This window comes from Danio aesculapii, chromosome 23, assembly GCF_903798145.1.
Source record: "Danio aesculapii chromosome 23, fDanAes4.1, whole genome shotgun sequence".
In the NCBI taxonomy this organism is placed as follows: domain Eukaryota; kingdom Metazoa; phylum Chordata; class Actinopteri; order Cypriniformes; family Danionidae; genus Danio; species Danio aesculapii.
The window spans coordinates 798786-826778 of NC_079457.1; the positions used below are offsets into that span (position 1 = coordinate 798786).

The 27993-nt window shown below is 39.4% G+C and overlaps 1 protein-coding gene across 1 annotated transcript; it reads left to right on the forward strand.

Annotated features, from left to right (window-relative positions):
- The first annotated feature begins 1445 nt into the window (after nucleotides 1–1445).
- Nucleotides 1446–22812, forward strand: LOC130217249 (FHF complex subunit HOOK-interacting protein 1A). The gene is made up of 13 exons (XM_056449320.1): nucleotides 1446–1616; nucleotides 8945–8974; nucleotides 9343–9521; nucleotides 10504–11316; nucleotides 13131–13289; nucleotides 15238–15324; nucleotides 15398–15565; nucleotides 17835–17914; nucleotides 18204–18409; nucleotides 19158–20024; nucleotides 21369–21547; nucleotides 21725–21845; nucleotides 22561–22812. Exons 3-13 carry the CDS (start codon nucleotides 9417–9419, stop codon nucleotides 22791–22793), a joined length of 3018 nt encoding a protein of 1005 aa, XP_056305295.1. The 5' UTR covers nucleotides 1446–1616; nucleotides 8945–8974; nucleotides 9343–9416; the 3' UTR covers nucleotides 22794–22812.
- Nucleotides 22813–27993: the final 5181 nt, after the last annotated feature.

Here is a 27993-nt window from a genome sequence, read left to right on the forward strand (position 1 = left end):
CAGTGAGAGCATTAAAGTAGCCGGAAGTCGTTCATTTTCAATGGGAGCCGGCAGAGATAAACAGCGAGGAGCGGCATGGCGCGTCTCTGCTGGTCTGGGCGCTGAGGAGAGTTGAAATCAAGTCAGCTTTATGGTAATGAGCTATGACATGGTTCAGCGACAAGCAATCAGAATGTAGAAGTCCACCACTTGAGAGGAGTCCAGAGAAACCAAGCTGTGTCCCAAATGGCACACTATACATTATGTATTTATGCACTTACACACTCAACAGTATAGTATACACTACACTAATGGGTGTTTTACTATGCTGCAAGGGCTCCTTTAAATATGAGATCAATGTAGCGAATTTTGACACTCTCGCTGCCGGTTGTCGCCAGGCCAGCCAGAGCGAACTTTGACGCTCTCACACTATCTTCAGTGTGAACACACAGTGAGAGCCTTTCTAAATGACTGAATGAAACACGCTGTTTCCCAGCAAGGCAACCCGGCGTGCTGAAATATAATTGGCTAAACTGGCATTGGGCATATTAAACGACCAAAATGCAGACCTTGTGCAGTGCAATCTGAGCTGCATCCAATGCTTTTTAATGGGCTCACCTAACCTCACCCCTAACCCTACCCCTCACAGTGACGTCACTCGCTCAATTTAAGTGCATTGTGTCTGACGTTGCAGTGATGCAATCTCAGCTTGCATCATAAAGGCTGCATCCAGATACTATTGAAACAAAGACAGTCGTTCCGGCATCTAACACACATTCTCAAAGCAGAATATCTGACTTCAGCATTTATAGATAAACATGAATGTTCACTGAGCGTGGTTCTGAAATATCTGATGCAGAAGAGTCAAAAACTTACATAGACTACAGCACATTTAAAACTATACATATATATATATATATATATATATATATATTATAACTAAAGTATAATAGTATTTAATATAGTGTACAATATTTAAAGTACCTATTAATATCTTAAAAACCTTGTTTTAATTTCACAGGACATTTTGTGGAAGATGCGCAAATGTCCACGCCGTGTCGCTGTTGCTCGCGTTTCTGTCTCGCTAACTTTTGTTGCAAGTGTTTTGTGTGTTTTTGAACGTGTAAATGTGAATATCAGCAATAAACTAACAATAGTTTCCTTTAAACATTACACGTCTTTCTGAGAGACATGGGCCTATATAATGAACCCGGTAATTTGCGCATGTCTGATGGACGCCTAAACCTTTGTCCTTTAAAATCGGTTTTATTCGAGGATCAAGGGTTTTATTCTGCATTCATAGCGTTTATAAATCAGCACACAACAAATGACAGCTGTCATTAAAGGCTTTAAAGGGGCAGGCTTTGCACACACACACACACACACACGCACACACGCTGCTGTAATCACTCTATAATCTCTGCGAGTGTTTTGCTCTGCTGAGTTGCTTTGTGTGTTCGGCTCGGACGGTGTGTTTGTCAACTCATGAACGCCGGTGGGTCATCATTTAACAACTTTTATATTAATAAACCGATTTAATGGGAGAACTCATGAACTATGGATCCTTCAGATGATGGCGGGAATTACGAGTCAGCTTTATAGCGATACAGTAAACCTGCGTCACTACAGGAGCTCTGGTGAGTTTCAGCCATCATGAAAAATACTGTAGTCATTTATAGTAAATGCTAGGCTATTGTGCTACAGTACACTGTATTATACTGTATAGTGTCTACAACTCTTTCATGAATGCTCCAGCATACTGTAGTATTAACTTTAGTCAACTGTGTAATAGTATACGTTAGATTTTACTACAGCAAACTGTGGTGTATTGTAGTATAACATACCTTTAAGTTGTACAATACGACATTATTGTGTAATTTGTTTATATTACTATAGTTTTGTTAACTTAGCAACTTTAAAATGAACACAACAGGTTAATTCAAGTACTTCACTATGGTATGATTCAAAAACACTTTTCGCATTGGACAAACAACAAAACAAAACCTGAAGTATTGAATTAATAAAGCCACGGTAAGTGTATTACTTTTATTACCTATTACTACAAATATTTTATTACTTAATTTTTTATTATTTTAATAATGTTATTACTAAATATATAACATTTTTTGTGGATGTTGCAAGTAAAGGTATTAATATTAATAAGTAATTAACCTTTGATAATTAAGATTTCAACAATTATTTTAATGTGTTACTACTTACCATTTCTTGTCAGTTATTTGTAAGATTTGTCTACATTTTATTTTTCAGAATGTAGTTAAAAATCATAATTTTTATATTAAAAGTACAGATGTCACATTCAGACATTAAAAATACTGATGTAAAGTACATGAATTGATCTGTGATTCTACAGTTGCTATGGTAACACTAGAACTATGTTAATTGATCTGTTGTGGTGATTCTGCAGTTGCTATGGTAACACTAGAACTATATTAATTGATCTGTTGTGGTGATTCTGCAGTTGCTATGGTAACACAACAACTACAGTAATCGATCTGTTGTGGGGATTCTAAAGTTGCTATGGTAACACTAGAACTATATTATTGATCTGTTGTGGTGATTCTACAGTTGCTATGGTAACACAAGAACTATATTAATTGACCTGTTGTGGTGATTCTACACTTGCTATGGTAACTCAAGAGCTATATCAATTGATCTGTTGTAGTGATTCTACAGTTGCTATGGTAACACAAGAACTATATTATTGATCTGTTGTGGTGATTCTACAGTTGCTATGGTAACACGAGAACCATATCAAGTAATCTGTTGTGGTGATTCTACAGTTGCTATTGTAACACAAGAACTATATTAATTGATCTGTTGTGATTCTACAGTTGCTATGGTAACACAAGAGCTATATCAATTGATCTGTTGTGGTGATTTTACAGTTGCTATGGTAACACAAGAACTATATTATTGATCTGTTGTGGTGATTCTACAGTTGCTATGGTAACACGAGAACAATATTATTGATCTGTTGTGGTGATTCTACACTTGCTATGGTAACACAACAACTATATTATTGATCTGTTGTGGTGATTCTACAGTTGCTATGGTAACACAAGAACTATATTATTGATCTGTTGTGGTGATTTTACAGTTGCTATGGTAACACAAGAACTATAGTAATTGATCTGTTGTGGTGATTCTACAGTTGCTATGGTAACACGAGAACTATATCAAGTGATCTGTTGTGGTGATTCTACAGTTGCTGTGGTAACACAAGAACTATATTAATTGATCTGTTGTGGTGATTCTACAGTTGCTGTGGTAACACAAGAACCATATCAATTGATCTGTTGTGATGATTCTACAGTTGCTATGGTAACACAAGAGCTATATCAATTGATCTGTTGTGGTGATTCTACAGTTGCTATGGTAACACAACAACTACAGTAATATAAACAAATGACACAATACTAGTTTTCTACAACTATAGGGTATATTTTACTACAATAGAGCACTGTTTACTGTAGTAAAAACTAAAGCATACTACAGTATTTATTACAGTTGATCAGTTCACTATAGTTAATACAACAGTATGCTGCAGCATTCATTAACAAAGAGTTGTAGATACTATAATATATACAGTATAATGCACTTTACTATAGCAAAAACACTATTTACTATAAATTACTACAGTGTTTTTTGTCATGTGGGTTGTGATTTTCTTCACAAATAAGATACTGATGATTAGTGTCTAGTCAGACATACAGTAGATCAGATAAGATTTGCAAGATAAGCTTTGAAAACTTCAGATTATCTGCAAACTGGGACAGAAATGGAGATTAATCTTGCTCTGCTTTTCAGATTCTATTAATATTAGAAAAGCATTTTCTGTACAGTATTTATTATAGTATATATGGTTCCAGACTGTCTGATCCCTGCAAGTTAACATCAGTTTGTTGTTTGCTAGCCTAAAAACTGCATGTGAATTGTATATTAAATGTCAATGTCCTTGTATTACTTTGTTACAACATCAACTAATAAAGTGATGCATATTTGTATAATAGCTTTTTATATTTCTCATTTCTCGCTGTGAAAAGGGGCGGGATTAAACAAGATGATTAGACATTTGTTTTTAAAAATCAAGCGATTGGTCCATATTTTCAATTTTTATTCAGAGAGGACATGTTTGATCCTTGATTGGTCTCACGCAGTCAAGTGATGCGATTTCGCAGGTCAGAGTTCACCAAGCTTGAACTTTGCACCAAGCGAACTGCGAAACTTGTCGCATGACCCTGCGTTTCCGATCTGACGCATTCGCGTGCATATGAATGGAAGTCTATAGGGAGAAAAGTCCAGCGTGACTGCAGCTTTACTGTGAGGACACAGAGCAACACCACTGAGCCACTGTCACGCCCACAAATTAATTAAGTTATTGTATTATTATGAATATTTACAAAGTGATTGTTCAGTAATTTAACCTCAGTATTTTTTAACTCAATAAATGTAAATGTTTTTCACACGCTAAACTGATTTGTGCTGATTTATCCTGAGCAAAGTGAGTAAATGCATTTTTTTATCTTGTTTAAATAAAAGTCTTATTTAAATAACATTAAACAGATGCAACTAGGAAAAGTATTGATTGATTGATTGATTGATTGATTTTTATACTTTATTTTTATTTCTCTTTTTTAAGGAAAAAAACAAGGAAAAATTACAAATAATAGATTAAAATAAATAAATAAATAAATAAAATAAGTAGTATAATAAAACACCGGAACTTAAATGAACAGTTGACTGGTCGTATATTTCCTTACAGGTCACATTAACAAATACATATAGAAATCAGATTGCACTGTGTAAAGGCATAAGTACAATCCATTTCTCCCAATATTGCAGGTCTATTTGTAGTTTTAAAGATAAAGTCATCCTCTCCATATTTTGAACATTAGATATGATATCCAACCATTCACATTTTGTAGGGGGTTCCAGTTGTAGCCACTTTCGAGTCACAGTTTTCTTACTGGTTGCTAGGGGTATTTTTAATAAATATTAGTCTTTTACCATTAAGTTGGCTGCAATATTTCCCAGATAAATTGTTGTAAAAGAAAAATCCACATCATCACCAAAAATATTTCGCATTACTTGCATTACGTCCTGCCAGCATGACTGAATGGATGGGCAACTCCAAAATATGTGAAAGTGGTTTGCCAAGTCTTCTCCACATTTCCTCCAGCACTGTCCCCTGCCCTTCTCCCGTGTTTGCCTGCATGTTAACTTGGGGTTATAAAGTATCTGGTAAGATTCCTCCAGCAGAAATCTCTCCACATACCAGAGCTGGAAGAGGTGGCCTGCACTGAGCAGATATTCAACCAATCTTCCTCTGAGATAACTAGGTTGGATTCTCTCTCCCATTTTAGTCTGATGCCATTTGTTGAGTCTTCCTTGGTGGATTGGATGGCAGAATACAGTTTTGAAACAAGTCTCCTATTGTCTTTGTTCTTGTAGATGTCAATAACTAAGTCAATTAAGTTAGGGGGATGGCTCTCCAAGCATCTAATCTCGCTATTAAAGTAGGGTCCTGGTTTGCAGGTAAATAAAGATATCAAATTTGTCCAGACCATACATATCTGAGATTTTCTGGAAGCTATCTAATTCCTCATTTGAGGAAATTAAACTAAAAGTGATGCCAAACCTATACCAAGCTTGAAATCTCCCATCGATTTTAGCTGGTTTAAAGTCAGGGTCAAATGCTACCCATTTAATCAATCCAGACTGTTTTTCAAGCAGTGGAGAATTACACTCTTTAAACCAGATTCTAAGGGCAACTTTGGACCACTGATTGATTGATTGATTGATTGATTGATTGATTGATTGATTGATTGATTGATTGATTGATTGATTGATTGATTGGTGGTGTCACACTGTGTTATCACAGCAAGAAGGTTGCTGCTTCGAGTCCTGGCTGGGTCAGTTGGTGTTTCTGTGTGGAGTTTGCATGTTCTCCCCGGGTTTCCTCAAGGTGCTCTGGTTTCCCCCACAGTCCAAACACATGCGCTATAGGGGAATTGATGAACTAAACTGGCCATAGTGTATGAGTGTGTGTGTGAATAAGTGTGTATGGATGCTTCCCAGTGATATGTTGCAGCTGAAAGGGCATCCCCTGTGTAACACATATGCTGGAATAGTTGGGGGTTCATTCCGCTGTGGCGATCCCTGATGAATTAAGGGACTAAGTGGAAGGAAAAGGAATTAATGAATATTTATTTCTTTTTATTTGTTTGTTTGTTTGTTTATTAATGTCCAAATGGATGAAATTTTCATACGCTTAAACACTTAAAGCTTAAGAATGAGTTGGCGCCAAAAGCCTTGTGGTTGGTGCGTCGACACGTGGTACCTAGGTGTTCGCGGCGACCCGGGTTCAATTCCCAGCTCGGGGTCCTTTGCCGACCCTTCCCCTATCTCTGCTCCCCACGCTTTCCTGTCTGTAAAATCTCCACTGTCCTATCACAATAGGGGTGAAAACCCCTAAAAAAATTAATTATAAAAAAAAAAAGCTTAAGAATGAAAGCTCATTAAGTCTATAATCATCATCATCAATGACTATGGGCCAAAGCTATTCTCTTTATTCAAATTTAGCTTTAGGATCATTACTGGAACCTAAATCATTAATCATATTATTTTTGCTGAATTTACAGATTATTTCAATGAAATCTTCAATCGAAATGTCAACAACATGTACATAATACTGTGTATTATCAAAACAGCTGTACACACACAAACACACAGGCGTTGTGTTCAAAGCAACAGAGCCTTATAAAGCAAACAGAGATGGACAGAAAATCCTACAAGTGGAGGAAAACATTCAGTAAAATATATCAGTAAAATACAGACTGACGTGCTCCATGATCAAACATGCAGTGAAACGACAGGCAGACAGTAAACCAGTGTAAGACGCGTGTGTCTCTCCGTCAGTCATCAATCCTCTTTAGCGGCGGAAATGAAACCGCGGCTGATTATTATGGGATAGTGCCGGTGCTCTGCAGCGGATTAGTGCTGCTGGATTTCTGTGTGTGTGTGTGTGTGTGTGTGTGTGTGTGTGTGTGTGTGTGTGTGTGTGTGTGTGTGTGTGTGTGTGTGTGTGTGTGTGGTTTGATGAACTGAACTCAACACAAACCTGCAGAAGTGCATTGTGGGTAGCCTGGTGAGAGCCTGATGGAGCTGCACACATCAGCTGATTATTGCAGATTATTATGGGCTGCTTTAATCACTCACATCTGGTTTAGTTTCCTCTTTCAGTGTCTGTCTAACAACCATCCATCAATCTGTCCATCCACACATCCATCCACCAATCTGTCCATGCATCCATCCATGCACCAATCTATTACCCATCCATTAATCCATCCATTCACCCATCCATCCATCTACCCATCCATCCATCCATCCACCAATCTATCATCCATCCATTAATCTATCCATCAATCCATCCATCCACCCATCCATCCATCTACCCATCAATATATCCATCCATCCATCCATCCACCAATCTATCTCCATTCATTTAGCAATGTCTGTCCATCCATCTATCTGATCATCTATCCATTCATCTATCTCACCATCCATCTGTTTGTCTATCTGTCTTTCCATCCATCTATCCATTATCCCTCCATCCGTCACTCTATCCATACATCCATACATCAATCCATTCATCCATCTGTCCGTCCGTCCATCCATCAGTCTATCATCCATCCATCCATCCATCCATCCATCCATCCATCCATCAATCTGTCCATCCACCAATCCATCCACCAATTCAACCACCAATCTGTCCATCCACCCATCAATCTGTCCATCCATCAATCTATCCACCTATCCACCCATCTGCCCATCCATCCATCAATCCACCGATCTATAATCCATTCATAAATCTGTCCATCTATCAATCTATCCATCAATTTATCCACCAATCTTTCCATCAATCTATCCATCTGTCCATTTATCAATCTATCCATCCATCCGTCCATCCATTCATCCATCCACCAATCTATCATCCATCCATCAATCTTTCCATTCATCAATCTATCCATCACCTCAACCACCAATCTGTCCATCCATCAATCTATCCATTCACCCATTCATCCATCCATCTACCATCCATCCATCCATCCATTGACCAATCTATCATCCATCCATCAATATGTCCATCCATCAATTCAACCCCCAATCTGTCCATCCATCAATTCAACCCCCAATCTGTCCATCCATCTATCAATCTGTCCATCCATCAATCTATCCATCCATTCACCCATCCATCCATCCATCCATCAATCTGTCTATCCATCAATCTGTTTATCCATCAATCTATCCATCCATCCTTCTATTAATCTGTCCATCTATCCAACCACCAATCCATCCACCAGTCATCCATTTATACATCAATCCATTCATCCATGCATCCAACCCACCCACCCACCCATTCATTCACCAATTTGTCTATCCATCCATTCATCCAACAATGTCCGTCCATCCATCCATCCATCCATCTGATCATCCATCTATTCATCTATCTCACCATCCATCTGTTTGAATCCATCTGTCCATCTATCCATCCATACATCCGTCCATTCATCCATCCGTTCATCTGTCTATCCATCCTTCCATCATTCTGTCCATCCATCCATCTATCCATCCATAAATCTATCTATCCATCGGTCTCTCCATCCATCATCCATCCGTCCATCAGTCTATCTATCCATAAATCCGTCCGTCCATCCATCAGTTTATCCATACATCCATCCATCCATCCCATGAACAAAATAGTGTATACTGTATATAATGCATATATACATGTATTAAAATATTTATGTAAAATGAAATACATTGAGATGTAGACATATTTAGATGGCATATACTGTAATAATGTAATAATGTTTCTGATTACTTCTGTCCACCGGCTGACTCTCTCCCCCTCTCTCTCTCTCACTCTCTCTCTCTCTCTCAGTGGTCGTCTGCTGGTCATGGCTGTACTGAGGTGAGATTTCCCAGGAATGCAGAGGAATGTTGGGAATGTCGGAGCGCAGTCCTCCACCCTGTAGCGCCGGGTGGAGAAACACTCTTCCTGCTCTATTGGTCAAGAACAGCAGAAAAGCACAGACCATTTCATTCACAAAACAAACTAACAATCAAAACAACATGCAGACTTGTATATTTAGTAACTCAGACATATCATAACATTTATATACTGCTGGACTCTCTGATGATTTGAAGTGCTTCTTTTAAGCTCATTTGTAAGTCACACTGCAAAAAATGCTTAGTTTTTGTGTTGTTTCAAGTCCCAAATCATTTTGAGATGTTATTGATATTATTTACTTCTGAAACATGTCACCCGTGCCTCTGCAGGTCATTTGTGCTGAAAGCGGAGAGATGGAGATGATGATGAAGACATGATGGTGTAGTTTTTGCTCTCCGTCAGCATGTTGGCATCAGTGGTGTCCGGCAGTAATGGAGGGCGAATGCTGACACTGAAGGGTGTTGATCCAGAAACATGCATGATCGTCTTCAAAAACCACTGGACGCAGGTATACAGGCATCATTTACATTTATACAATCATATTTATGTCATATGGATTCATTTATAACTTTCCCAATAAATTACTGTTATGGTTATGGATAGTGTCTAAGAACACTTAGCAACATCACATATTTCTGTCAAATAGAACAAGACTGTCCTACTTCAATATTTGTGATCTCAAATAAGGGTTTGCGCAAAGGTAATCTAAATGTAATCCAACTGTAGTCATTATTGTAATCCAAAAATGGTCTGATTAAGCTACCATAAAAGTAATCTAAATGTAATCCAAAAGTAGTCAGATTGCATTGCCATAAAAGTAATCTAATTGTAATCCAAAAGTAGTCAGATTGCATTGCCATAAAAGTAATCTAAATGTAATCCAAAAGTAGTCAGATTACATTGCCATGAAAGTAATGTAAATGTAATCCAAAAGTAGTCAGATTACATTGCCATAAAAGTAATCTAAATGTAATTCAAAAGCAGTCAGATTGCATTGCCATAAACATAATCAAATTGTAATCCAAAAGTAGTCAGATTGTGTTGTCATATAAGTAATCTAAATCTAATCAAAAAGTTGTCAAATTGCTTTGCCATAAAAGTAATCTAAATGTAATCCAAAAGTAGTCAGATTACAATGCCATAAATGTAATCAAATGTAATCCAAAAGTAGTCAGATTGCATTGCCATAAAAGTAATCTAAATGTAATCCAAAAGTAGTCAGATTGCAATGCCATAAATGTAATCAAATGTAATCCAAAAGTAGTCAGATTGCATTGCCATAAAAGTAATCTAAATGTAATCCAAAAGTAGTCAGATTGCATTGCCATAAAAGTAATCTAAATGTAATCCAAAAGTAGTCAGATTGCATTGCCATAAAAGTAATCTAAATGTAATCCAAAAGTAGTCAGATTGCATTGCCATAAAAGTAATCTAAATGTAGTCCTAGTATGATATCATAAAAGTAACATTACCTCTTCTCTGTTTGGCAGGTTTTGAGAATCTTGGAGAAGCATGACCCGGTGCGCTGCGCTGGCGTTGGTCTGTCCAGGAGCGGGAGTGGCCTGCGGTTCGGTCCAATTCCTGGCGACGAGGCGAGCGCCGTGCAGAACTACGTGGAGCACATGCTGTTCCTGCTGATGGAGGAGGAGTGTGGTCAGGGCGGAGCCATGGGGACCATCCTGGAGTTCGTTGTGGTGGAGAACGTGATGGAGAAGCTGTTTCTGTGGAGCCTGCGGCGCGAGTTCACCGACGACATGAAGCTGGAGCAGCTGCGCATGTATAAGATGCTGGTGGCTCAAGCCAAACAGCCACTACTGCACCACAAACCCATCCTTAAACCTCTGATGATGCTGCTGGCGGCGTGTTCCAGCTCCTCCACTGTGGGTCCTGCAGCCTCCGGGAAATGCAGCTCTGCGATGGGGCCCTCCTGTGCCATGGGGCCCATTCAGGCTAGTAGTTGCAGCTCCGCGATGGGGCCCACCTGCACCGCGGGGCCCTCCTGTACCATGGGGCCCACTCAGGCCACCATCAGTAGCTCTGCAGTGGAAACAGAACTGGTTTCCCTCCTGAATCAGCTGTGTCGTGTGCTGGTGAAAGATGCCTCAGTGCTGGAGCTGTTTTTCCACAGTAGTCAAGATCAGGGAGCGACAAACTTTCTGATCTTCTCTCTTCTGATTCCGTTCATCCACCGTGACGGGACGGTGGGCACGCAGGCCAGAGATGCCCTCACTCTCATCATGAGCCTGTCGGCGCAGAACAGCCTGGTGGCCAAACACATCGTGGAGAACACCTACTTCTGCCCGGTGAGGCTCATTAATGGGGATTTGAGGAAAGGGGGGGTTGCTAGGGTGTTGCTATGCGGTTACTATGCTGTTCAAAACCGTGTGTGTTTTGTTGCACTGTTGCAAAATTATCCTGTGTGGTTGTTTGCTATAACGTTGCTTTGCTGTTCAAAGTGATTTGGGTTTATTGATATACAGTTGCTGTAATATTCTGGGTGGTTGCTAGGGTGTTGCTTTACAGTTACTAAGCTGTTTAAAACTGTGTGTTTTTGTTACACCGTTGCAAAGTAATCCCATGTGGTTGCTAGGATGTTGCCATGCTGTTCAAAGTGATTTAGATTTATTGCTATACAGTAACAGTAACGTTCTGGGTGGTTGCTAGGGTGTTGCTATGCAGTTACTATGCTGTTCAAAACGGTTTGTTTTGTTACACTGTTGCAAAAGTATCCTATGTGGTTGCTATGATGTTGCTATGCTGTTCAAAGTGATTTAGATTTATTGCTATACAGTAACAGTAATGTTCTGGATGGTTGCTAGGGTGTTGCTGTGCAGTTACTAAGCTGTTCAAAACTACGTGTTTTTTTTACCCTGTTACAAATGTATCTTATGTGGTTGCTATGATCCTGTTTAAAATAGTTTAGTTGTATTGCTATAGAGTTACTGTAATGTTCAGGGTGGTTGCTAGGGTGTTGCTATGCAGTTACTATGCTGTTCAAAACGTTGTCTTGTTACACTGTTGCAGAAGTATCCTATGTGGTTGCTATGACATTGCTATACTGTTCAAAGTGGTTTAGGTTCATTGCTATACAGTAATAGTAATGTTCTGGATGGTTGCTAGGGTGTTGCTGTGCAGTTACTATGCTGTTTAAAATTGTTTGTGCATTGTTACAGTGTTGCAAAAGTATCCTATATGGTTGCTATGCTGTTTAATGTGGTTTAGGTCCATTGCTCTAGAGTTGCTTTTATGTTCAAAATGGTTGCTAGAGTGTTGCTGTGCAGTTACTAAGCTGTTCAAAACTGTTTGTTTTGTTACCCTGTTACAAATGTATCCTATGCTGTTGCTAGGACGTTGCTATGCTGTTCAAAGTGGTTTGGGTTTATTGCTATACAGTTGCTGTAATGTTGTGGGAGGTTGCTAGGGTGTTGCTATGCAGTTACTAAGCTGTTCAAAACTGTGCATTGTTATATTGTTGCTAAAGGATCTTACGTGGTTGCTATGCTGTTTAAAGTGATTTAGGTTCATTGCTACACAGTAATAGTAATGTTCTGAGTGGTTGCTAGGGTGTTGCTATACAGTTACTAAGCTGTTCAAAACTGTGTGTGTTTTGTTACCTGTTGCAAAAGTTCCCTATGTGTTTTCTACGACGTTGCTATGCTGTTCAAAGTGGTTTGAGAAATGTGTGTGTGTGTGTGTGTCTGTTTTTCTCTGTATCTATTAATCTGTAGTAGATTTTAATCCCCGTCTCAGGATTGTGTGTGTAGGGTTTTGCTGATGGATTATGGGTAATGTGTGTTTTTGCTCTGACCCAAATAAACCCATGTGCTTTTGAATACAACACACACACATTCTCCATCTCTTTCTCATACACAAACACACAGAGTAAATAATTAACTGATCATCATACATATATATGTGTGTGTGTATTAATGTGCTTAATGTGTTTTGTGTGTGTGTGTGTGTGTGTGTGTGTGTGTGTGTGTGTGTGTGTGTGTGTATGCGTGTGTGTGTGTTTGTGTGTGTGTGTGCGTGTGCGTGTGTGTGTGTGTGCGTGTGTGTGCGTGTGTGTGTGTGTGTGTGTGTGTGTGTGTGTGCGTGTGTGTGCGTGTGTGTGTAGGTGTTGGCTACTGGTCTGAGTGGTCTGTATTCTGGTCTTCCTGCTAAGCTGGAGGTCTACAGTGATGGCTGGTTCTGTTTGGAGGAGCAGGATTGGCTGCAGGTTCCAGCGCTGCTCCAGTTCCTCAACTCACTGCACTTCTGCAGCACCGTCTGCAAGGTGACACTTCACCAACATCACCTTCACACACTTTATTCCCAATACTAATAGTAAATAACATCACCCAGACATCTACTTATTTAATTGATAATATTTATATTCATATTGAAATATATTTTTTAGTAGTATTATTTTAGTAGTTTAAATTATTTTTTTTAATATATGATATGAGGGGTGGGACAGTGGCGCAGTGGGTAGCACACCGTCTACGTGTGAATGAGTATGTATGAGTGTTTCCCAGTGATGGGTTGCAGCTGGAAGTGCAAAGCATATGGTGGATAAGTTGAGGGTTCATTCCGCTGCGGCGACCCCAGATTAATAAAAGGACTAAGCTGAAAAGAAAATGAATGAATGGATGAATTATGATACATATATATATTAATATAAATGTGTTTTAAATTAAAAATGATTGTCATACAATTAGGACTTCTATTCTATTCATATTATCAAATTTATAAAAACTCATATTATTGTGCTTTTTAATTTATTAATCATATTTTAATTATATTGTTTTGATATACACTCACTGGCCACTTTATTAGGTACACCTTACCTCTTTTGCCTCCAGAACTGCCTTAACCCTTCGTGTCATAGATTCAACAAGCTACTGGAAATATTGCTCAGAGATTTTGCTCCATATTGACATGATAGCATCACACAGTTGCTGCAGATTTGTCGGCTGCACATCCATGATGCCAATCTCCCGTTCCACCACATCCCAAAGGTGCTCTATTGGATTGAGCTCTGGTGACTGTGGAGGCCATTTGAGCACAGTGAACTCATTGTCATGTTCAAGAAACCAGTCTGAGATGATTGGTGCTTTATGACATGGTGCGTTATCCTGCTGGAAGTAGCCATCAGAAGATGGAGACACTGTGCTCATAAAGGGATGGACATGGTCAGCAACAATACTCAAGTAGGCTGTGGCGTTGACACCATGCTCAATTGGTACTGATGGACCCAAAGTGTGCCAAGAAAATCTCCCCCACACCATTACACCACCACCACCAGCCTGAACCACTGATACAAGGCAGGATGGATCCATGCTTTCATGTTGTTGAGGCCAAATTCTGACCCGACCATCCGAATGTGGCAGCAGAAATGGAGACTCATCAGACCAGGCAACGTTTCTCCAATCTTCTATTGTCCAGTTTTGGTGAGCCTGTGTGAATTGTAGCCTCAGTTTCCTGTTCTTAGCTGACAGGAGCGGCACCCGGTGTGGTCTTCTGCTGCTGTAGCCCATCCGCCTCAAGGTTGGACGTGTTGTGTGTTCAGAGATGCTCTTCTGCAGACCTCGGTTGTAACGAGTGCTTATTTGAGTTACTGTTGGCTTTCTATCAGCTGGAACCAGTCTGGCCATTCTCCTCTGACCTCTGGCATCAACAAGGCATTTGCGCCCACAGAACTGCCGCTCACTGGATATTTCCTCTTTGTCGGACCATTCTCTGTAAACCCTAGAGATGGTTGTGCGTGAAAATCCCAGTAGATCAGCAGTTTCTGAAATACTCAGAGCAGCCCGTCTGGCACCAACAACCATGCCACGTTCAAAGTCTCTTAAATCCCCTTTCTTCCCCATTCTGATGCTCACTTTGACCTGCAGCAGATCGTCTTGACCATGTCTACATGCCTAAATGCAGTGAGCTGCTGCCATGTGATTGGCTGATTAGACATTTGCATTAAAGAGCAGTATATTTCTATTTCATATTTCTATTTATTCATTCATCTGATCTGTTTTAAGTCTTAATGGTAATTTTAGGTTTAAATATTGTTTAAGGATTTTTATTATTAAAATATAATCCACTCCAGCTAATTCTGCATAAATTAATATATAATTATTCATCACTACACGTATGCCATTTTATATGTTCATAATTTCATAGACTGACTGGGGAGATCACAGTAACCTGTGTGTGTGTGTGTGTGTGTGTGTGTGTGTGTGTGTGTGCAGGTGGCTCACGTGTCCATCAGAGATCAGCTCCTGGGCTACATCTATAATGGTTTCCTTGTGCCTGTTCTGGCTCCTGCTCTTCATAAGGTGAGTTTGCATGTGTTTGTGTTGGCCTCCTCTGATTGGTCGATCTGAACTCAGCTCTTTGTCTATTGGTTAGCTGACTCTGGAGGAAGTGATGACGACGACGGCATACCTGGAGCTCTTCCTGCGCAGTATCTCTGACTCCGCCCTCCTCCAGACCTTCCTCATCTTCATCCTGCGTCATCGTCATGACAACGTCAACATCCTGGATACGCTGGTCAGCCGCATCAACACCCCATTTCAGGTGTGCAGGAGCGACTGTGCTTCTAGCAATTAAATTTATAGGATTGCTACATGGTTTGCTATGCAGTTGCTAAGGTATTCTGAGTGGATTTATTGTGTTGCTATGCAGTTGCTAAGGTATTCTAAGTGGATTTATTGTGTTGCTATGCAGTTGCTAAGGTATTCTAAGTGGTTTTAGTGTGTTGCTATGCAGCTTCTAGTGTTCTCTGCTGGTACTAGGACTTTGTGATGTGGTTGCTAAGGTGTTTGAAGTGGTTATAGTGTGTTGCTGTGCAGCTTCTATAGTGTTTCAGATGTTGCTAATATGTTGCTATGCAGTTGCTAAGGTATACTAAGTAGTTTTAGTGTGTTGCTATGTAGTTGCTAGTGTTCTCTGCTGGTACTAAGACTTTGTGATGTGGTTGCTAAGGTGTTTGAAGTGGTTATAGTGTGTTGCTGTGCAGCTTCTATAGTGTTCTCAGATGTTGCTAATATGTTGCTATGCAGTTGCTAAGGTATACTAAGTAGTATTAGTGTGTTGCAATGCAGTTGCTAGTGTTCTCTGCTGGTACTAAGACTTTGTGATGTGGTTGCTAAGGTGTTTGAAGTGGTTTTAATGCGTTGCTATGCATTTGCTTAGGTATTCTAAATGGTTTTAGTGTGTTGCTATGCAGTTTCTAAGGTATTCTAAGTGGTTTTAGTGTGTTGCTATGCAGTTTCTAAGGTATTCTAAATGGTTTTAGTGTGTTGCTATGCAGTTTCTAAGGTATTCTAAGTGGTTTTAGTCTGTTGCTATGCAGTTGCTAAGGTTTTTTAAGTGTTTTGTTTGTTGCTATGCAGCTTCTAGTGTTTTTGCTTGTTGCTATACGGTTGTGAGGGAATTTTATGACCTTTTAGTGTGTTGCTATGCAGTTTCTTCAGTGTTCTCGGCTGTTGCTAGGAGATTGCTATGTGGTTGCTATGGTATTCTAGATAATGTGTTGTTTTGCAGTTTCTAAAGTGTTCTCAGATGTTGCTATGGAGTTGCTAAGGTATTCAAAATGAATTTGTTGCTATGCATTTGCTAAGTTATTCTAAGTGGATTTAATGTGTTGCTATGCAGTTGCTAAGGTATTTTAAGTGGTTTTAGTGTGTTGCTATGCAGCTTCTAGTGTTCTCTGCTGTCACAAGGACTTTGTGATGTGGTTGCTAAGGTGTTTGAAGTGGTTTTAGTGCGCTGTTAGGCACTTTCTAAGGTATCCTAAGTGTTTTGTTTGTTGCTATGCAGCTTCTAGTGTTTTTGCTTGTTGCTATGTGGTTGAGGGAATTCTATTTGCTTTATTTTGTTGCTATGCAGTTTCTATGGTGTTCTCAGATGTTTCTAGTATGTTACTATGCCACTGCTAAGGTATTCAAAGTGGTTTTATTGTGTTGCTATGCAGTTTCTATAGTGTTCTTGTCTGTTACTAGGACTTTGTGATGTGGTTGCTAAGGTGTTTGAAGTGGTTTTAGTGCACTGCTATGCACTTTCTAAGGTATTCTAAGTGTTTTGTTTGTTGCTATGCAGCTTCTAGTGTTCTTGCTTGTTGCTTTGTGGTTGCGAAGAAATTCTATGTGCTTTTAGTGTGTTGCTATGCAGTTTCTATAGTGTTCCCAGATGTTGCTAGTATGTTACTATGCAGTTGCTAAGGTAATCGAAATGGTTTTAGTGTGTTGCAATGCAGTTTATTGTGCTCTCGGCTTTTGCTAGGAGATTGATATGTGGTTACTATGGTATTCTAGATAATGTTAGTGTTGCTGTGCAGTTTCTATAGTGTTCTCAGATGTTGCTATGCAGTTGCTAAGGTATTCAAAATGGATTTATTGTGTTGCTGTGCAGTTGCTAAGGTATTCTAAGTGGTTTTAGTGTGTTGCTATGCAGCTTCTTGTGTTTTCTGCTGGTACAAGGACTTTGTTATGTGGTTGCTAAGGTGTTTGAAGTGGTTTTAGTGTGTTGCTATGCAGTTGCTAAGGTATTAAAAATAAATTTAGTGTGTTGCTATGCAGTTGCTAAGGTATTCTAATTGGTTTTCATTTGTTGCTATGCAGCTTCTATAGTGTTCATGGCTGCTGTTATGATGTTGCTATGCAGTCGTTAAGGTATTGTAAGTGGTTTAATGTGTTGCTAAGTAGTTTTGATAGTGTTTTCAGCTGTTGCTAGGAGATTGCTGTGCAGTTGCCATAGTGATCTGTTGCTAAGGTGTGTGTACAGTTTACAATTTGCACACATATGTTTTATGTGTGTGTGTGTGTGTGTGTGTGTGTGTTTTCAGCTTGGTACCGTCTCTCTAGCTCTGTTCCGCACTCTGATTGGTCTATATTGTGAAGACGTCATGCTTCAGTTAATTCTCAGGTATTTACTTCCTTTTCCTGTTGGGAATAGTATGGGCGAATGTAAAGGATGTTTTCTTCTAACTCTACAGCAGTTGTAGATCTTTCTCTGATATAAATAGATTAGTTCTTATGCTGAATTAACATTATAATAATTATTTAAAGTTGCTTATTAAATGTATTCAAATAATGTATAAATGTTTTTTACTATTATTTTTGAAAATTGCATGGTCCCTCAGATCAGATTTAACATTTAGCATAGTTTGCCTTCAATAATATTGTGTGTGTGTGTGTGTGTGTGTGTGCTGCAGGTACCTGGTGCCGTGTGTTCACCTGTCGTGCAGTGAGAGACAGAGACTGACACACAGAGACTGTTACTCCATCAGTGCATCTGCTCTGCTCTCCATCACACCATCATTCTTCATCCCCAAACCCTGCTCATCTCCAGCACCCGCGCCCAAACCAGACTACATCCTATGGTCAAAGGTCACTGAGAGCCTGCTCAGGGGCAGCATGGGTAATGGAGTTTTCAAAATGATCATGTACATGATTTATAGCCTTGCATACTTTAAAAAGAAGCAGAGATTTAAGATGTCCTTTTTTCCTCTTTCGTGACAAACATCCAAATGAAACGGTTCTGAAATGAGAATAAAATGTAGAGCGGTGCAGGATTTCATCCACTGGAAACGGATTGGATCGTTGGAAGCCCATCTTCCACCATGGCTAGCAAAATCAAGGAAGATTGACAATTGGATGAAAGCAGGGCCGAAAAGAGATATGCCCTGATAGACCCGCTATAAATGTCTGTTACCCCTGCTCTACACGACTGTTAGTCCCGCTCTAAATGACTGATAGCCCCGCCCTAAATGACTGATAGCCCCACCCTAAAGCACTGATAGCCCTAACCTTATTGACTGATAGCTCCGCCCTTAAGGACTGATAGCTCCGCCCTAAACAACTGATAGCCCACCCAAATGGGCTGATAGACCCACCATAAAGCATTGATAGCCCTAACCTTATTGACTGATAGCGTCCTTCTAAAGGACTGATAGCTCCGCCCAAATGGTACATAGATAAAAAACAAAATTTAAATAGATAAAACAACAATAAAATATATAAATAAATAAATAAAAGTACATATTAAAAAATATAAATAATGAATGAAATAAAAAAATTCTAAAAAAATAAAATAAAATAAAATAAAATAATAATACTAATAACTGTTATATGCTCTCTCTCTTTCTCTCTCTCTCTCTCTCTCTCAGGAATGGAGGACTTGTTCTCAGTCAGCGATACTGTCGGATTTTCTCGTATCACAGTTTCAGAGCCGGTGATGGACAGAAACTATCTCCAGTACCTGTACGACGCACGCAGATCTGTGTGCACATCGGTGCATGCGTGTTCAGTGTGGTCGGCTCCATACGACGGCCTCAACCCATCCCCAGATCAGTGTGAAGACGAAAATGAAAACGATAACATCCCTCCACGACAAACTCCGACTCCTCATCCGCCATCAGAAAGCAGCTCCTCTATCGGGACGTTCCTTGAACTTGAATGGGACGACTTTTACGAAGCTTCGTCAGACCCCGGAGATGCTGAACATCCCATTCCCGACGAACCGCCAAAACACATACAAGAAATGCGCAAAAGTGCCATCATGCTAATTCGAGGATCATACATCGAAGAGTCGGATTTTCAGGACGACGTTATGGTGTATAATTTGATCGCGCAAAAAGATGCGCGTGACGACCGGCGGACGATTGTTAAAAATGGTTTGAATAAACATCACGTAAATGCGATGAATCATATAAATAACGATAGTGTTAATGACGCACTGAAAACTGACGAGGAATGTGACGCAAATGTGAACGTGGATTCTGCGCAACTCAATGGCGATGAAAGAGAAGTCGTTAAGGATGATTTCATTTCTCAGTGTGTGGATCTGATTCAGGCTCTCGGCGGAGATGAGGACGAGTTTATAGAGGATGAAGAGCGCATACGGCGGTTTCGGGATCTCCTGGAGGACGAGGACCAGATGGAGATCGGGTCCTTCTGTGAGGACGGTGAGGAAGACGAGGAAGAGGAGGAGCTGAATAAAGCTGACCGCAGGAAACACGGGAACTCTTTTACAGGTCAGTCCTGACGCACTATACGAATGATATTTAAAGGGCACCTATTATGAAAATCATCTTTTGTGAGCTGTTTGGACAGAGCTCTGTATAGGTATAGTGTGTCCACGGTCATATTGGAGTGATAATAACACGATAAATCTCTTCTTTTAAATTTCCTGATGTTAAAATAGGATCCAAATCCCTCCCATTTTGAGACCCACCACAACGTGACGTAGGAGTTCGGTTTCCCTGCCTACCGAATCGATTGACAGATGCTTATTAACATGACTCGTTACTAAGGTGTAAGGACACATTAGTTCATTTAAATGTCTCTATATTGTTTATCGTGCTAATTTGAATATTCGGTCAGAATTAGCATGCAAGTATGACTTCAAAACAACATTCAAGAGTTCACACTTAGATATTGTTGGACAAATGTTAGCAGGTTTGGCATGCTGTCCCAGGAGAGAACCCGGAGCTCAGAGATAACTGAGCATGTAAGGGGAGTACGAGATCAGGTGGTTCTCGAGAGCTCCCCGTGGTAAATGAAGAAAGGGGGAGATGGGGTGGATGGGGGTCTCTTCAGAAAATGAAGATAAGGGAGTGTTGTTTTGCTAGGCTACTTATAGTGAGTTTTGATTGTAGATGAGAGACTAATCAGTCATATCACGTGCTCCTCTCAAAATTAGTTTGTGAAACTTCACTTAACTCTATCTAGTTGACTGTAAACAATGCTGTACTTTGATAATCATTGGCTGCTAATATTATCTTCCTATTCAGAATTTGCAAAGAATACTTTTATGAAATGATATTATTAAGGAGAATGTCTGAATATCTGAATATAAAACCAACACACACACACACACACACACACACACACACACACACTACACTATATGCAACCGATAATCAACAGTAAAAATGACACACTGTCCCTCTTAATCCCAACAGGGAAACCAGCACCAATCCAGAATGCATGATTATCTGCTGTCATGGCTTTACAATCAATAAATATGATTATAATGGAAGTCCATTACAGATACCAAGATAGCCGAAGGAGAGTCAGTCTGAAGTGTGTTGTTGAGTTCATGAAAAATGTCAAAGAATTTTCCCAAAATATGTGTCAGAATAAGATTCATCAGCAAAAATCATCACATTAGCTGAAAAACAGAGAAGAATGAGGTGAAATTAAGCCTTAAAATCAGCCCAGAGTGGATAAAAACGACCCAACAGCACTCTAGGGTTCAATATCTGCACACATGTTATGGTGTTTCAATGCTTTAGAAGAGTCAGAAATGAGCATACAGCACCATTACTGTCAAATGCTGAGGTGATGGTAGTATTGAGAGCGCTGTGTTTCCTCAGGGCCGTTCATCAGCGTCCTTCTGTCGCGTCTGGAGAACATGCTGGAAAACTCCATTGAAGTCAATCTGCTGGTGACGGGGATTTTAGCTCAGCTGGCCACATTTCCACAGCCGCTGCTGCGAGGATTCCTCCTGAACACCAGAGCGGCGCTGCAGGCCGGCGGACGCTCGCTATATCAGGTACACCGTTAAGAAAGTTATTAAGAGAGGGCTATTAGACCAAATCTGTGTTTTCAGATGTATCCGGATTAGTGTAGATGCAGCTGAAGACATTGTGTTGTTTATTTTATTAGTCAGAAATGACAATAGACCCCCTCCTGTTTAACTGACCCCCTCGGCTGACGCTGTTCTCGTCAGGTGCTGCTGTCTGTGGGCTCTCAGATTGAGCTCTACGCCGCGGCTCATCCGGAGTTTCCTGATGTGGCTCGAGAATCTGCACAGTACCTGCTGCTCAAAGACCAGGCCTTAAAGGAGCAGGGTGTGTGTGTGTGTGTGTGTGTGTGTCTGTGTGCGTGTGTGTGTGTGTGTGTGTGTGTGTGTGTGTGTGTGTGTCTGTGTCTGTGTGTTTGTGACTATGTGTGTGTGCATTAGTGTGTGTGTGTCTGTGTGTTTGTAGCCTATGTGTATGTGCATTAGTGTGTGTATTTGTATTTGCATGCGTGTGCGCATTAGTGTGTATGCCTTGTGCCTTTGTGTGTGTGTGTGTGTGTATGTGTATGTGTTTTTATGCATATGTGTGTGCATTAGTGTGTGTGTGTGTGTGTGTGTGTGTGTGTGTATGTGTGTGTGTATGTTGTGTGTGTGCTTGTGACTGTGTGTCTGTGTGTGCATTAGTGTGTGTTTCTGTGTGTGTGCATTAGTGTGTATGTTTGTGTGCATTAGTGTGTATCTGTGTTCATTAGTGTGTGTGTGTGTGTGTGTTTATGCATAAGTGTGTGTGCATTAGTAAGTGCATAAGTGTGTGTGTGTGCATAAGTGTTTGTGCATTAGTGTGTATCAGTGTTCATTAGGGTGTGTGTGTGTGTGTATGTGTGTGTGTGTGCATTAGTGTGTGCATAAGTGTGTGTGTGTGTGTGTGTGTGTGTGTGTGTGCATAAGTTTGTGTGCATTAGCGTGTATCTGTGTTCATTTGTATGTGTGTGTGTGTGTGTGTTTCTCCTGTTAACCAGTCTCCTCTGTCTGTCCTCTGTCAGAGAGCGATGTTCAGCTGCAGGAGATCAGATCTGGATGGTTCGTGAACACACACGTCTCCGGTCGTCCACACACACCTCTGCACGTCTCCAGTCGTCCACACACACCTCTCCCTCCGTGTCCTAAATTCCCTCCACATTTGCGCAGTCGAGTGTTTGCGACGGTTCTGTTCGCGGAGTTCCTGAAGGAGCTGGCGGCCATCGCTCAGGAGCACTCCATACTGCTGGAGGACTGAACACACACACACACACACACACACACACTCTGGATGTAAATAGTGCTGGGTAAATAAATAAATAAATTATAACCCCAAATCAGAAAAGTCAGGACCACACGCATTCCAGTTTTGGTTTTTGCAGCACATTTCATACACAGTAGTGTCAGTAACGCATTTCCCACTCTGTAATGTTTCTATTGCTCTTCACAACACTTAAAGACGTTTAGGGACTGAAGACACCAAGTGATGAAGAGTTTCAGGTGTGATTCTGTCCCATTCCTCCTGCAAACAAGTCTTAAGGTGGGCAACAGTACGGGGTCTTCACTGTTGCATTTTGCGCTTCAAAATGCACCACACGTTCTCTATTGGAGACAGGTCGGGACTGCAGGCAGACCAGTCCAGTACCTGTATGCTCTTCCTCTGCAGCAGGACTTGTTGAAGTCTGCATGGGGGTCCCTGGAGAAAAAGGCAGCATATTGTGCTCCACAATCTCTCTGTACTGTTCAGCATTAATGGAGCATCACAGAAGTGCAAGTTACCTTTACCTGAAACACTGATTCATCTGAGCACAGTACACGTTTCCTCTGTGTGATGGTCGATCCCAGATACCTCCCAGCCCAGAGAAGCGCTTCTGGACACTGTTAACATAGGGCTTCCATATGGCACATTACAGTTTTAACTGGCGTTTGTGGATGTAACTCTGTATTTAGGTGCTTGACAAAGGTTTACCGCAGTAGTCCTGAGCCCATGTGGTGATCTAGCTTATAGATGAATGAGGATTCTTGATGCAGCGCCCCCTGTGGGATCGGAGGTCACAGTTGTTCAGCTTAGGCTTGCGCTCTTGTCCTTTAAGCACTGAAACTCCTCCAGATTCTTCAATCTTTAATGATGTTCTGCACTGTTGAAGGTGAAATATCCACATGTCCTCCTCTCTTTCTCTGAGGAACATTGTGTTTAAACAGTTCACTCATTTCCTCTTGTATTTGTTGTCAAACTGGCGATCCTCGGCCCATCTTTGCTCCTAAAGGACTAGACCTTTACTGATGCTGCTTTTGTACCAAATCATCATCACAATCATCTGTGGACATCACCTGTGTCACATCACATTATTTCACCAGTTTATCGGATTACTGCCCTAAACTGACCAGACAAAACATGAAATATAGTGTTCATACTGTCTGTAATCAAACACAAGCATACCTGCCAACACTCCAGTTTTTCCCGGGAGTCTCCCGTATTTCAGACCCATCTCCCACCCATCTCCCGTATTGTCTCCTGGAAAACTCCCGAAATTCCACCCACACCCCTCCACGCTTCTCAGGTTTTTGGTACAGTCCGGCCAGCTTTTTGGTTAAGTCCCCATGCGCACCGAACCCAACACGCAACCATCTTCATACCCGCTCCCCAGTTTGCTCGCACCTTCACCCCCGCTCTTCAGTTTTCAGTTTGCGCGCACCTTCCCCCATGCTCTTCACTTCGTGCACGCCCCCGTCTCCCACCACCCCCCTCCCCTCTTCACTTCGTGCGCACCTCCGGATAAAATCTCCTGATTTTATGATCTGAATGTTGGCAGGTATGAACACAAGTCAATTTAGAAATCACTACTTTCTTTTATTCGTGGTGTTTTTCATACTGTCCAAAGCTTTTCAGATTTGGGGTTCTGCAATCATAATTATACTAACTCCTATGGTGCAAAATCAACGTTTGTCAGCTGTTTGGACAGAACCATGCTGTATAATGTGCCCACAGTCATATTGGTGTGATAGAAACACAACAAGTATCTTTTATTAAAGTTCCTGATGTTAAAAAAGGATCCAAATCACAGCGATTTAGAGGCTGACCGCACTGTGATTGCAGGAGTGCGATGTTCCCCGCCCACCGAATTGATTGACAGGAGCATATTAACATGTCTCCATAGTAACGCATATAAACATGTATACAGAACAGGATTCGTAAAGAAACTGGGATTAAAAGATCTGTTCAGCTCTCTGTGATCAGCTGCAGCATATAAACACATTTATAAAAACCTGAATGTTTGTAATAAAGAGAAACCGGTAAAAAGAAAGTGTAATTCATTACCGCTGGAATCTAAACAATGTTTTTTAATGTTATTTAGTGGCTGAAGGGGATCTAAATAAACCATAAACGTGACTTTATTCTGTAATAACCACCGGCAGGATGTACATTATCCTTTATTTACACTAAACAGCCACATTTTCATTTTTGAGTGAACTGTTTCTTTAAAAAAGTCTTGTATTATGTGTTGCATCAGTGGTTTGTGTATATGACAAGGGTGTCCAAACTCGGTCCTGGAGGGCTGCTGTCCTGGGGTGTTTACCTATAACTTGCTTCAATACACCTACCAGGCAGCTCCTAGTATATCTAGTAAGAGCTTGATTAGCTGCTTTATTAGGGTTGGAGCTAAACTCTCCAGGACACCGGCCCTCCAGAACCGAGTTTGGACACCCCTTGTTATATGAGTTATTACTTCATTCCTTGTCATTAACATATGTACAGGTTAAATTATGTTATATTTCTGTGTTATTATACACCGTCATGTGACTCGCAAAACACATTCACTACTATTAACCAGTCAATCGTAAATTATATTTAAAGGGACAGTACATACAAGATTGAATATTCTCCCTCATCCTTTACTCATTTAAACCTTTTTAAAGTTTATATTGAACACAAATGGAAGATACACTGAGAAAATGCTGGAGATAAACAGGCGTAGTGTTTTTATTTTGACCATGGAGGTTTTGGGTGTACTGTCCCTTAAGACTCAACATCTCAGCAGGCGCACAACCTCATAAGATGTTAATATTAGGTTTGATTTAGGTCGTGACATCACATGGCCAAAATTCAATGTCTAGGCAGCATCTAAGGACAACGACATCCAATAATGACATGAAATGACGTTGATATATGGTTGATTTTAGGTTGTGTTGGAAACGTCGACCCAACATCTTAAATCAAGGTCATATTGACATCAGACACTGACATTTATTTGTCAAGTATGGCGACTGAAATGCAACATCTGATAGACGTCATATTGATAACGTCCACACAACATTAAGCTGTAACATTATTAGACATTGATACTTGGTTGATTTTAGGTAGGACATTGACGTCAGCCTGATGTTGGGTTCTGATGTCAACCTGATTTTCATTTCCAAACAAAATGCAACGTCCCTGCAACGTTAGGGTACAACATCAATCTGACGTCATGTTGATGTCCTGCGCCTGCTGGGATCAAACTACATTTACAATGCATTCATTTCTGATGATATTCAAGGAAAAACTATGAAAAATAGTTTGTATAATGAACTTGCATCATGAATAATTATATTTTTATATATAATTATAAAGAGTTGAACATGCACTGAGGAATCATTCATATTACGACCAAACTGAAGCAGATTTTGTTTTCATGTCGACTTTAAGCACTTTTTTTTCTATTAATAATAATAATCAAGAGTTTTGTTCATTCATATCAGCCTGAGTTATTTAAATATGTAACTCAATTAAATCCAATAGGAATTTTTCAAGAGATTAGTTTGTTTTTAATGCTGTTTTTTTTTAATAATTATATATAATTAGTGCTCAAACAGTCACTAAAGTCACTTTAAATTCTATATATAATAGTGCTGGGCAAATAAAATTTTGTTTTGATGCTATTGAACTGTGTGTGCTGTGTATATTTAATATGTATATATAAATACACACATGCATGCATATATTTGAGAAAATGCTTATTTATATATATATATATATATATATATATATATATATATATATATATATATATATATATATATATATATATATATATATAGTGCACACACTTATCAATAATAATATTTTTTTTTTATAGTTTTGTGTGTCACATACACATAATAAATATATATATATAGTGCACACACATATCAAAACAAACTTTTATTTAAATGCGATTAATCATTAATTTTCAATGAGATTTCTGGAGTTCAAAACTAAATCTTGTTAAATGTGAGCAGAAGGCGGAATATTTATAGCCTTATTTTATTTTAATGTGCATTTGGGCAACCTTAATGCGTTTTGAAGCAAGTTATGAAATGTTTCATGATGTAAATGTAAAGTTTTTCTATGCATATTTTTACAGAACGATCAAAAATCTGAAAATTTGGCTTGTTTTAATGTGTTTTTGTCATGTTGTTCTGCCCCCTGGTGGTGAATTAAATCTCCATTTGTGGTGTGCTGTTTATTTATATTTGTGTGTTTATTATAGTGTTAAATAGTTTCAGTGTAATACTGGAGAAAGAAATATATTAATAAGCACACAAATGCATGTCGGTTTTTTATTGTTTATATTTACTTTATATTGATTATTGATTGTTACATCACAATAGTCAACACATAATTCAGAAAAGCACTTCCAAACACATATTGGCCAAAACATGGACACGACATTTACTGTACTTTGCACATAATAAGAAAAACTTAGTATTAAATTTTAATTATTGAATTATTCATTATTTTTGGGTGTGTAAAAGCAATTTCACACCAAGCACATTTTTGTCACAAACTTTTAATAGTAAATTAAATGTTCGTTCTTATAATAGCGATAAATAATTGGTGGGATTTTTGTAATTTATAGTTTATTGTATTTTATGATTCCCAGTACTGGGTTTCAAGTGGAAGAGCATCCCCTGCATAAAACATATGCTGAAATAGTTGGCAGTTCATTCCGTGGTGTGGTGACCCCTGATGAATAAAGGGACTAAGTTAAAGCAAAATGAATGAATATTTTATGACTATAGATTATTTAGATTGTTCTAGATTATAATAGATTATTTATAATATTCTTAATAATGAATTATAAAGAATGAACACAAAGTATTTGTGGTTATAGTGACTATATTGGTAGAAGTATATAGGAGAACTGTTAAAAATGTTTTCTTATTTAAAATACGGGTCAAATTAAAAGGGGAAAAAAAAAACTAAACTAATTTTTTATTGTCTAATAGCTGAAATGAGTTTAATTTTCCAGCACTAAAGTTACTGAGTGTAAATAAGTACAAATATAAATGAAAAAAAAAAAAGATCATCCTAAATATTAATGTTAAAAATAATACCAAAACAAATGTGTGGGATAAGAATTACTATAAAAATCCTACTGAAATATGCAATAAACGCAATAGAAAATCTAAAAACGCACTGGTTTAATGGTAAAAAC